At 42.4% G+C, this 12,650-nt stretch overlaps 1 protein-coding gene across 1 annotated transcript in view; it reads left to right on the plus strand.

Annotated features, from left to right (window-relative positions):
• na (sodium leak channel non-selective protein na) overlaps nucleotides 1–12,650 on the plus strand; it is a 75,582-nt gene that overhangs the window by 23,687 nt on the left and 39,245 nt on the right. The window contains exons 13-21 of the mRNA XM_075682271.1: nucleotides 83–214; nucleotides 1,266–1,403; nucleotides 1,491–1,565; nucleotides 1,777–1,908; nucleotides 3,193–3,392; nucleotides 4,964–5,068; nucleotides 5,541–5,723; nucleotides 8,246–8,425; nucleotides 10,107–10,227. Of these exons, the coding sequence (XP_075538386.1) occupies nucleotides 83–214; nucleotides 1,266–1,403; nucleotides 1,491–1,565; nucleotides 1,777–1,908; nucleotides 3,193–3,392; nucleotides 4,964–5,068; nucleotides 5,541–5,723; nucleotides 8,246–8,425; nucleotides 10,107–10,227 (1,266 nt within the window). The remainder of the gene's footprint in view (nucleotides 1–82; nucleotides 215–1,265; nucleotides 1,404–1,490; nucleotides 1,566–1,776; nucleotides 1,909–3,192; nucleotides 3,393–4,963; nucleotides 5,069–5,540; nucleotides 5,724–8,245; nucleotides 8,426–10,106; nucleotides 10,228–12,650) is intronic.

Below are 12,650 nucleotides of genomic sequence, written 5' to 3' on the forward strand. Positions count from 1 at the left end.
GCATGCTCAGTCTATTTATTATTGTATACATTCAATTGTGCAATTTGTGTGTTCATACCCAAAATTTCACTTATTATTTCAGATTTTTGGTCCTGGCAAGAAATTGGGAAGCCTTATAATATTCACCATGTGTTTATTGCTGATTACATCTAGCATCAGTATGCAGCTATTCTGCTGCCTTTCAGACTTCATGAAATTTGAATCATTTCCAGAGGTAAGCTGGAGGATTGGTGCACAATTACGTGTCTCATGATTGGTCAGTTGATTGATTTGTGTCGCTTTATGCAAGCTGCATCATGCTAGAGGAACATGTTGAAGGGCCAGTCAGTATACCATTAGTAGGGTATTTTGTCATAGGCTGATCGAGTCATAGCTATCTGTGATGACTATTCTGTTTGCATTTCACAGGTTATTGGGAATTGCTAAATGCTTTGTTTTGACAAATAATGCTAAGGGCACTGCCTGTGACTTCACTTCAAAACTTATGGCTTTGTTTCGCTTTTGCTTGGTTTTTTTGAAAGCATAACAAAGTGCGGGAATGAGGACGCTGAAAGTGACAGAAAAAGGTGAAATGTTTCTGACCTAAGAAGCTTTCTTAAGAATCGGGGCTACAAAGTATGCTGGTGGTTGCACGAACAAATTCTGTTGGCACCCCTTACTGTGAACAAACTTCCCTCTTGGCAGCTTACAGTACATGCATTTTTGTTGTCTCCTGGGCATTCTTGTTTCCCACATTTCATAATGATTTAGTTTTCGCTGGTACAGATGTTGTAAAATTTGACTATCCTTGAAGAATTTTTATGCAGCTTAGTACAGGGTGAAGCAAACAATATGCATATTTCCATTTGTTGAGTATGACTGATCGCTTAACTAGGCCCCAAAAGTGAAGGCATATTATCATCTAGCTTAGTTGCATTCTTAGCAAGATCCAGAAGGCACATCATTTAATGTCATAGAATTTAGGTAGCAGTAAAGACACAGCAATATGAGACATAGCATTCCCTTTGTACTACTGAATAGCCTAGTTTCTTTGCCCCCTGTTAATGTATCTTTTATTATTGACACACACTTGCTGTTGGGTAGGAGCTGCAATTAATAATTGTGGAGGAGGGGCTCTATATAGGAACACTGATGTTTAGAGATGAAAATGGAGTTGGTATATTGCTTTTTGCATCGAGAACTCTATAACATTATACAGTACTAAATCAATGTAATGAAGTGACTGAATCAATATGAACACATATTTTCTTTCTTTTTTACTTTAGGCATTTATGTCGATGTTCCAAATCCTCACCCAGGAAGGCTGGGTTGAGGTGATGAACGAAACGATGTTACGAACAAGCAAGACGATTGGCCCACTTGTGGCCATTTATTTTATCCTGTATCACCTCTTCGTGTCTTTGGTAAGAAAACAAATTGTCTGAACAAAGAGAAGAATGCGACAATTTTGTGTACACTAACCATTCTTCTATGCTGTTTTATTCCTCTAGATTGTGCTCAGTCTTTTTGTAGCTGTCATTCTTGACAACTTGGAATTAGATGAAGACATAAAAAAGCTTAAACAAGTAAGTGCCCAGCGGCCATTGCTTGATAGATTCTGTGCAAGCTGCTTGCATAGAGTTAAGTATTAAGTCTTGGAGCTACTGGCAGTAAGTCTGCTACCTTCATTATGTAGACTAGCTTTGAGCAGCAAGCCAAGATTTTTACCATTGTGAATTTCCATGCCACTGTTCTGTCAAACTATTTTTAATAGTGATCACTGTCGGCATGTTCCAGCTTAAAGCAAGAGAACAAAGTGCGGGCATCACTGATGGCTTACCTATACGGCTCCGCTTCTTTGAAAGGTTTGCCGATAGTCCACAAATGACCCGACTCCATAGAGCACCCTCGGAGTTTGGCGTGCCCAAGGCAAGTCTGATAAGCTGTTGTGTTTCTCGCTGCATTATTTATGCCTAGCAGACTTGAAGGTTGTGCTAAGCAAAGTCATTAAATGGAGTCATTGCATTCTTTTGAAGCAAGTGTGGTACTGGTAATTAGTGACAAACCCATTTCCTGTTCTATAATATGTGCTTGCTTTTAGACTTGCTGTGCAAGTACATCTGATGTGCAACTACATTAAGCTACATTTGAACAGACTTTTTCACGAGTGATCAGGTTGTTCGATAATTCAGTAAGATTTACACTTGGTGTTTTGTATCTTTGTATCACAAAATAGAAAGATTTTGACCTGGAAAGATGCATGATGATCCTTACACTATAATGGGTCAACAGTTGGCACCTCTTGCTGCGCTTCTATTTTGAGGCATGCGCCAAAGAAACTGTCAGCTGTGTACATATAGAGTTCATTAACAAGACCATTAAGACTTCAGTCAGGCCATTCTTGGGACAAATATGTAAGAGCTACATTCACTCATGCGATTATGTCTTCTGGCTTATTGTAAGGATGTTATATAACTCGTTTTTCTGTGCTCACCACTATGAAGCTGAGAATTCTGTGTCTGTTATTGATATTGTTGGCTTACTTCAAATGTAGCAGTAAGTATGACAAAGGCTAAGCATGAAAGAAATTGAGCAGAAAACATCAGAGGATAATCATCAAAGCCATGTGATAGCTTCCCAGTAGACCTACTGAAATATGTTGCTGAATATACTGACTGGTTATAATCTGTTGGTCAATGCTATGACACGTGTAGGTGCTGTGACATTGCACTGCCTCCAGGATTGGCCTGCATCACGAACCATGTTAAGATTCTGAGAGGATACACATCATGCATTGGCCCACCAAGTCACCAGCGTTGATTACACGATTTTCAGGAGTGACTGAGCTTCGATTACATTGTCTCTCAGATCAGCCCAGTTTACCTGGTCAGACAGGTGTTTATGCAAAGTGGGGGGGGTGGGGAGGAGCCAAAGAAAGCTTCACTTTTGCATACAAACTATAGAACTTCGTGTGAAGTGGAGACACTCTGTTGTTTGTGTCAAGTCAGGACACTTCTGCTGCGTGGCATTATAAAGCCTGAGTAACTCCGTCGAAACTGTGAAGATCTCACATATTTCAATTACTATTACCAGCTGCTGCTTCAAATACCAGGCACTTAGTACTTCTGTAGGCCAGCAATATTCAACGATCTTTGTTGACATGGTGCACCTCTGCTTCGGAGTGCACCATCATGTACGGGTTTGTGCTCCCAGGTTCGGGAGAGCTTTATGCGTCAGTTTGCGGAGGAGCTGCCCGAGGAGTGCTCGGAGCTGAAGAAGGCGGCCGCTGCCGATCTACCCGAGAACCTCGTGACATACCGCAAAAAGCCACCCATTCACCTGCTGTCCTCACCGAGCAAGGGCCGCAATGCTGCCAGTCTACTCAAGAAAGTCAGTGTCACCAGCATTGTTCTGTGAGTCCTAGCTCTGTCCTCCACATTTTCACTCTGTGCAGGCTGCACAGCTACGTTCGGTCATGAGTGTGATCACTCACAACAATAGGCAATGCATGGTTTTGACAGTGCTCAGCATTGAAGTGTTACAAAGAATACAGAGGGAGTTTTATTGGTGTGAGCGATTCAATGCACCATGCTGGCTGTTTTAAAGGGCATCTGTGCCTGAATTTTCAAGTTGGCCATGTTGAAATGCAGCAATGTCTGATGCTCCTATTTTTGTATCCACAGTTCAGTGTCACCCTTGAATAGATTTCACTATTTTATATCATAACGAGCATAGGTTGTTACAAAGATGATGTGGCGAACCTTTTGACCCCATGACACTCATTTCAGTGTGCATGTTAACAAATGTTCCTAAACAATGCAAGCTGTTGCAGCTAGCTTTATTTACAGGGGCTGTGTAATGTTAGCTGGCAATAGGCTGAAAGTCGGTCCATATATAAACATTAGCAGTAGCAGTAAGATTGTAGCAGCTGTCAAGATCACGCAGTGGTACTGCCATGTTGCTGCACCTCTGTCCAACACCTAACACCCTTGACCTTAGTATGGTAGCATTGAAGTGTGGAATGCTTTCATGTTGTGTAGTTGTGCTGCACATGAAAATGTGTTCTCCTAGAACAACACATCTTCATGTGCAACAAAACTATACAAAACAAATACATTCTGCACTTATATGCTGCAAATACTAGAAAGAAAAGAGCATTATAGTGTTGGATAGTAGTGCAGCATTATGTCATTGCTGTTACAGTGGACTCTTTTTAAACGAAACCTCAAGGGACCAGGAAAATCGGTTCCATTTATCAGGACTTCCATTTATTGAGAGACATTGCAGAGAGCATTGCATGAATACAAAACCAACCAACCATAAGGATGGGGTTCCGTTCAAGCAGCAGTTCCGTTTAAGCGATTTTCGTTTACTGATATTTCACTGTATATTCCTTGTCCAGTCCAGCTGCAGAAATTGTTCACACATAGGCAGTTTGCCTCATCATACATAAATGAACTTCTGGCAGTAGTAATTTGTACTGCATTGTAACTTGGTATTGGCGAGTCTCATTTGGGAAACATTTTCAAAAGATGGTAGTACTGCGCTGCTGTTGCCACCTGTGAACACTGCAGATGAATGAGCTGTGCATGATGCACAAGTGCCCCTTAATCTGGGCTGGCCTTCTGTAGTTTTGCTTATACTTTGTGAGGTGCCCAAAGGCTGACCAGCTCAGTTATCTGCTTGTGCAGTATTCCTGCATCAACAACTTTGCCACTAGAGGCCCTGTTTGCAGTCTGCCGGTTGTAACGAACGCTGGCTGCCTGGATACCATACTACATTTTGCATCTTATTGTTTTCGCCACGATTTTGTCTGTGCACATTTGTTTCCTTTCAGGTATTGATAACTGAGTAGAGCAATTCAGTATGCCTTTATGTAGCTGCAGCTGATAGGCAACTAAGGTTGAGCAAGGAAAAGTAGGAGCCAGCCAGCCAGTTGTCAAAGTCACTGAATCGTGTCGCATTTAAAAACTTTTCTTTACAGTGACTCCAACAACCAGCGACTATTGGATGGGGAGTCTGGACCTCTCCCAACGACTGTCAAAGGTCAAAAGCAGGCCCAGAAGCAACCCATGAGATTGGATCGTAGGTGAGTCCACGTGAATCATTGATGTGACACGGACAACCACAAAACTGTCTCTTCTGTTATCACTCGTAATGCTTTCTGTGAGCTCTGCATAACTGAAAAACAGCATATTCCATCCAATAAAAATGATTAGGAACATGGATATATTGTGAATGCTTGTGTTGATTACGTATAGCGAAGTCATGCAGGGCTGCCATTTATATTCCCATTGCTTGCATTATAGTTGAACCTCGATATAAATATGGCCATAACAGATTATCAGATATAACAAAGTAAAAACATATTTTCTTGCTGGTATCAGTGCGTAACGAATATATGCTTATAACGAATATCAGATATGGATGAAACTGCAATAAATAAATGAATGAATGAAGGTCTAACTGTGTGCAGGTTTTATACGTGGGAAAGCATTTTACTTGATGGCACCATTGTACGTATTAAAAAGTGTGACATGCACATTCCGGTGCCTGGGCAGGTTCTCCCGATCTAGGAGCATGCGGAGGTCCGTTCGTGGCTCCGTGAAGATGAAGCAGACCTACGATCACTTGAAGGAAAACGGAGACATGGGTTCTGTCAATGCCGCTACGTCAGGCAGGAGCCTGCACGATTTTGACATCAAAATGCTGCAGCAGAAGCGTCAGCAGGCTGAGATGAAGAGGTCAGTGGCATTTTGGCGACTTATGACATCGGTGATGCTTGTCTGACTATAGAAGCATGAAATGACATATGTTACATTTTTTTCTTCTACAAGGATCTCCGATGGTGCCTTGCACCTTAAGTGTTTCGGATTGTATATAAGCAATTCTGATTTCTGCGGCGAGCATGCTAGGCCTCTCTCGGCCACGTAATCGACTATTAGAATTAGAATCGTGGGCCTGATTCTCCAGTCACACGGCCACAATGGCTAGACCGTCAAGATGCTGCAGAATCACGCAATACAGACCCCGAGCCTAATTAGGCGGGTGGCCAGCAAAGGCCGAGGGCTAAAGGAGAAAAATTTGATTAAACTTATACAGGCGTACATGTTCAGCCGGGTGAGCTATACAACGCCATATCTCAATTTGAAAGTAGTGGAAAGAGAAAAGATTGATTCTCTAATGAGAAAATCCGTAAAAGCAGCGCTGGGACTGCCCATGTGCACATCCACAGGGAGACTGATGGCTCTAGGAGTGCACAACACAGGGGAAGAACTGGCGGAAGCGGTGTGAACCTCTCAAATTGAGAGACTTAGCACCACGAGGACAGGAAGAGCCATATTGGCCAAAGTTGGAATAAATCCAGACAGAGGCCCCACCCAAAAGGTGGAAGTAGATAGGGAAGTGAGAAAAATTTGATTACCCCCCCTCCTGCCAAAAAACGTGCACCCGGAGCACAGCAAAGACAGGAGGCATAAACGAGCTGAAGCATTAAAAATTAGATTCGGTAAAATTTCGGAACACGAGGTGGCCTATGTAGACGCGGCGGGAGGTAGCGGCAGTTTCACGGTGGCAACGGCCGTCAGTGGCCGGGGTATTCCCGTGACCGTTGTCACTCTGCGCGGGTGCAACATAGAAGTTGCCGGGGAAATTGCGATCGCATTACCTTGCGCTGGAACGGACGCAAAACTTGTGATCAGTCACAGCAAAACTGCCCTACAAAATTTTAGCAAGGGAAGGATCTCGCCCTTAGCGGCCAGAATCCTAGGCCAGAGAAAGTTAGATCTAAAAATTTTGATAATTTGGACTCTGGCGCACGAAGCCGTCCCCGGCAACGAGGCGACCCACGAGCTGGCTCGAGATCTCTACCGCCGAGCTGCTACGGGGCCCCTCGATGACCGAGGGAGCGGAGAGCGCATGCTAAAATATGGGGAGATCACGCAGCATTATAGATTGACTCGTAGACTGGTATCCCCGCCAGACCCAAAAGTAAACAACAGTCAAGCAGTCGCGTGGAGACGACTACAAGCTTATACGTATCCGCACATGGTTATGGCGAACCACGTGTTTCCCGAGGCCAGGAGCGATAGATGTAATCTTTGTGGGGCGAGAGGGACCCTCGACCACATAATGTGGGAATGTCCGTACTCTCCCGGGGGAACGCACAAAATAGGTAGTAGAGACACTTGGGAGACCCTGCTGCGCAGCTCGGACTCTGAGCTCCAGCTCCGGCTCGTCCAGCTGGCTGAAGAGGCTGCTGGGACCCAAGACCTCCCACCCTGCATCTGAGACGGCGGCACTCGCCCCCTGACCTGTGTGTCGGGGGGTGAGTAGATCACCTTATTCGTTGAACAATAAAGTTTATTCTATCTATCTTCTACAAGGAAACTTTTCTTTGTTGAGCCACATTGCTGACCTTAACTCCTTATTAATTGTGAGTATCAAATAAATACAGCCCTTGTCATAACCTGATATGCACCTTGGATAAGAACTGCTTAGTACATTAGCATAAAAATTAAGCAGTTTCACAAGATGGCCTGTGCAAGTGGTCTGTCTTGTTGAAATAAACAGTTTGACCATGGTGTGATGGTACAGTTATATTGCTTATCTCAGAGTCCACATGCCGCTGTATGCCAGGATACCTTATTTATGTATTCATATCACGCATAGAAAACATTTATTGATAAAAAAAAACTCATTGTTATTTGTTTTGTGTTGCTTTCAGGCTAATAGGCTTTGACCCGTCAATTCAATGCTTTGCATGCGAAGTGACTTACGAGATGCTTTAAATATTGAGGGCTTACTCACCTGCAAGACGAGGTAACAAGCATGCAGTTAAGTTAAGGGGGTGCTAGAGTTTGAAAAAAATTAGATCTAATATCTGTATTGACAGTGTGTGTAATAAATTTTTAAATCTGTGTAACTCGCGTAGAATTTTGCGTGAATATTGCTTTGAGATACAAAAGTTTTTACTGTTGTGCTTTTGCCAAGAAGGATACCAAAATACTAGTATATTGTATTGCTTTAGACTGCAATTTATGCCATCCAAAGGAAGGAAAGCATGACAAGAAATACTGTAGTGTCACAAACTGCACAAGAGATTCCGGAAGATGCATGATGAGAAAAGCTTGCTATTAACCACAAAAAGGGGTTACGGTTGATGATTAGGTGAGCTTAGCCATAAACCATTAAAGAAATCTGAGTATACAGTTGTAGAAACGAAGTCACGCTGTGCATTAGTGAATGAAAACACTCCATAATGCAGGAATCAACGAGAAGAGGACCTCCGCGAAAACCACCCCTACTTTGATACGCCTCTGTTTGTAGTGGGCAGGGAGAGCAAGTTCCGCAAGATCTGCCAAACCATCGTGTATGCCCGCTATGACCCCCGGTTCAGGGACCCTGTCACCGGACAGGAACGCAAAATCAAGTACAAGGCCGTGCAGTGAGTATCTGTAGTGCAGCCCGAGGGATGTGGTCTGGTTGTGCCACAGGTGTGCAGGTAATGATGCCTCGTGTAAGGTATACCTTCTCACATTTATATGTGCTCTCCGATAGTTATTGAGAAGCTTGAAAAATATTGCTAAGAGATTCTGTTGCTTTCTCTGCATAGTCAGCGGGGCAGCTATCAGGCTAAGTAGGCCGTGTTTGGCATATTGGATGTTTGGTCGGTTTTAAATGGTGCACTGAGTTTTTTCTCAGCATTATAGATTATATTATTGGCTTTTATTTCAGAACTTAAGGGAAAAAAATATTCCTTTGACAGAAACGATCAAACTTTATAATTTTCAGCACCAGCTTCAGTTTGGGTGAAATATTAAAGCAGGAAACTGCTTGTTAGAGGCACAAATGTTTGTGAACAGTAAATACTTATAACAGAATTATCGGCAAATTGAAACACTCGGATTTTATACTGTCTTGAGAAATTAAGGTAAAAGCCGAGCTATTCACTACAGCTTGTTTGTAGATTTCTTGTTAGAAAATACTGAGCAGCTCTATAGGCTGTGTGTTGGAGCTGAATTTTACGGTAATAGTTTTAATACATCTTGTCTTTTAGACATATTGATGCTATGCTTTTCAAACTGTGACAGTATTATTTGCTGTTCAGCTCCTAGAAAAGAGAAGCAAGTGTTCTTTGTGGTGGAGCATGCAATCACTTTGTTTGCGTGCATTAATGGGCTTTCGTGAGTGCAATATATAACTCACCTGCCATGCCAAGACACTTGATACATACACTTTGCCATTGTAAACAAGGCCTGTATATATATGTATGTTTCTATTGATAAGTAAATGCCCTGTAAGCATAGCCAGGAAGAGAGCTTGCCCACTTTGTCTTGGCAGTGTACGAAGCATGAAGTGCACTGAAATTAACTGTACATGGGGCCATTACGACAACTAAAATTCTTTAATTTCTGGAATTTTATGTCCCGAAACCACAATATGATTATGAGGCCCGCCACAGTGTAGCATGCCATGCAAGTTCTAAAATACACGACGTTGCAGCAGTCGTTATGTGGAAACGTCTAGATACCCACTTCCGGCAGTTTTCACAGAGAACACTTATGACCTCATGAATGCAGGCTGAAAACCGCAAGCTTTTCTATGACAGATATGAGGAGTCACTCTGAACGAAAGAACTGTACTACATGTAGGACACTTTATATATATATATATATATATATATATATATATATATATATATATATATATATATATATATATATATATAGGTTAATTTTGCCCAGCTGGGGATCTTTAATGTGCACTCAATGCACCATGGGATATGGAGGTTCTTGCATTTTGCTTCTGCCAAAACGGGGCCACGGTGGCTGGGATTTGATACCATGACCTTGTGCTTAGCAGCACAATGCTACAGCCGCTAAGCCACCATAGCGGGTTCATTATGACAAAGGTCTACTTTATGTTTTCATGTAGCAGAAAGTGCACACGTAACAATAAGGACTCTGTGACACCACCACTTTGCATTCGCATGTCACATTAAAACTTCCCATCTGAAAAGCACCAATGTCTGAAATTGAAGCAGCATCGACTTGGAATGTGAGCCCTAGAGTGTGTGTTCCACATACAAAAGCAAAGCAAACAAATCAGCTGAACTTTTTTTGCAGTAACCTGCTTGGACTTGTCACATACCTCGACTGGATGATGATCTTCGTCACCACACTGTCATGTGTGTCCATGATGATGGAGACACCAACACAGCGAATTATGAATACACCAATGCTCCAGGTGAAAACACTGCATGCACAATTTGGACATGTGTGCATCAAGGCTAGTCACAACCTGTGTTTGAACTTGTTTATTACGGCCAGTTTTGCTTGGGTGTTGTAAAGATTTTAGATAACTGTATGGTTCTTTTCACAACTGTTTTCTGCTATTCTTATCAAAAAAAAAAAGGCAGTTAGATTTTTTATAGAAGCCAGTGAGACTCACCTGTTACTGGGATGAAAATTTTTATTTTGGTATTGTGCAACAAAACATTAAAGTGAGCTGGCCGTACCAAACCAGCTCAGTTAGAAGAAATTGAATTTTAGTTTGACTGGTGATGCCAGCAGAACACTAAAACTTCCTGCAAGGCTCATTTGGGGACGTATTCTGGGACGATCACTTTCGGTGATGTTATTGCCTCGGCCATCAGCTGCACATTGATTGGCTGGTTGAGCAAAACCGGATGAGCTGATTGGCTGGTTGAGCACTACGTCACGCGGAGGTGATAGCGCCGAAAGTGATCGTCCGAGAATACATTCCTTGGTGTCGATTGGAGCAGTCTAATTTTTATGCGGCTCATATGGCACCAACTGTAACAGTCGATGGTCTATTTATGGCACAGCTGGTATTGCTACAGTGACCAGTCAGAGGAGTCCACGGGACCAAATATTTTTATAATGAGGTCTGTATGAGGGTCACTTTTCAGTGTTTATGGCGATGTGACAGTGTTGATTATAATGTAATCACAGTTTGCTGGGTATATCTTGAAACAACCCCATTCATTGTTTGAGTGGGACCAATACATATAAACAATGTTTATTTGTCAGTTATGCCAAAAATTTTACAATAAGCAGTCTGCACATTATTTACGAGCTCAGAATGGATATAGTTGTAATAAAGTGCAAAAGACAGGTTCCATTCACTAAATGAGAGAGCAATTAAAGGCTGACTTATTGACTATGTTGCAGTATGCTCATGCTGCATTATGACAAACTATTGATTATCATTACCTGAGAATTAAGAGAAGAAGGAGAGAGCACAACCTTCTTGTTCTTGGTCAATCTCTCAGAGTGGGGATATGCCTTTTGCACTGATGGAAGCATCAACAAGAAGAAACAGCAAGCTGCCTGAGGAAGTGTAGATGAAAGATGGCGTTGCAGTGACTAAAGGTACATCACCATCAAGCGTAGACCGAAAGGTGCTCCAGAGAGAACCCTGAAGTGTGGCGACTCAAAAGAGATGGAAAATGCAGCGCTGTCATTAGGAATTTCTGAAGCACAGTAGTAAGGCACTGAAAACAAGTGGCAGTGATGGGTCGAAGCAAGTGCCAGTGAAACCATTGAGAAACCATCACACTTCCTGAGTGTACATCATCAATCAATTCAATTTGTCCCTTCTACATTTGGTGCCATTCGAATCACCAAGTACAAAGCATACGTAATTTCACTAACTGCTTCCAACCGGCAATTTTTAAAAAGGAATCAATTGATCTTTTTCACTGGATTTTTATATACATGTTAACATTTAATTCTTGACTAAAGAATACCAGTAGGATACTTTAGCACCTTACTATTTTAGATTTCACGCATGTAGTTGTGCATTTGACATATTTTTTATATGCTTTTGTTGGTTTACATTAAAATACACATGAATGAATGTTGTAAAAAGGAGTATACTTTAAAATCTTAAATCTTAGGTTTATGCTACTGTGACAAAATTCCTTGGGCGCCAAAGCAGTACGGGAGAAGGGGGGGGATCGAATATAGAAATTCTGGATTTATTTCAATTTTGCTTGCTTGAACCGAACTCTTTTCCAAGGTGTTCAGCAAATTTGCACTTGTGTTTCGGCATTACTGCATGCGCTTCCAACACCACATGTGTTACAAGCAAGATAGCATGAACTTTGGCTTCTACAGCTCGTTAGCCAGTGCATAGGTAAGTTTATTGTAGCTGGATTGAGAAAATGTACGAGGCATGAGTGGTTGTTCACTCCAGGAGAGGCGCACTATTACAACAGTGTGAAAAGCGAGCCATTCACTTGCCCTCGTGTGATTGATGAGAATTGTGCTTTCAACAGCAAAAGTGCCATTGTGACCAACACCCAAAGGCAAGGCAACAGTTCGCTTTCTGAATCGCTTTCTGAACTGTTATGATATTGCAGGTGCTATTGCCTCACTTCCTGAAGTGTTGCGCCTTGGCAACTGCCTCTCAAGTTTTTTTTTTAAATGTGGCACTACCACACTCGAAGATGTGAACAGCCAATTCGGCCATCACAGCGCAGGCATTTCGGTACAAGTCAGTGTCCTGAGAGGCCAAAGCAGGAAAAACACTGTTCCACACGTAAGCCGTTGGACAGGGGGTTCATGGTGGTAAAAGCTGGACGTGTCCAGCCTAAATCAGGACGTCTCATCACCGTAGTTTATGCACACACGTCTAAAACATCA

This window comes from Dermacentor variabilis, chromosome 2, assembly GCF_050947875.1.
Source record: "Dermacentor variabilis isolate Ectoservices chromosome 2, ASM5094787v1, whole genome shotgun sequence".
NCBI classification, from domain to species: domain Eukaryota; kingdom Metazoa; phylum Arthropoda; class Arachnida; order Ixodida; family Ixodidae; genus Dermacentor; species Dermacentor variabilis.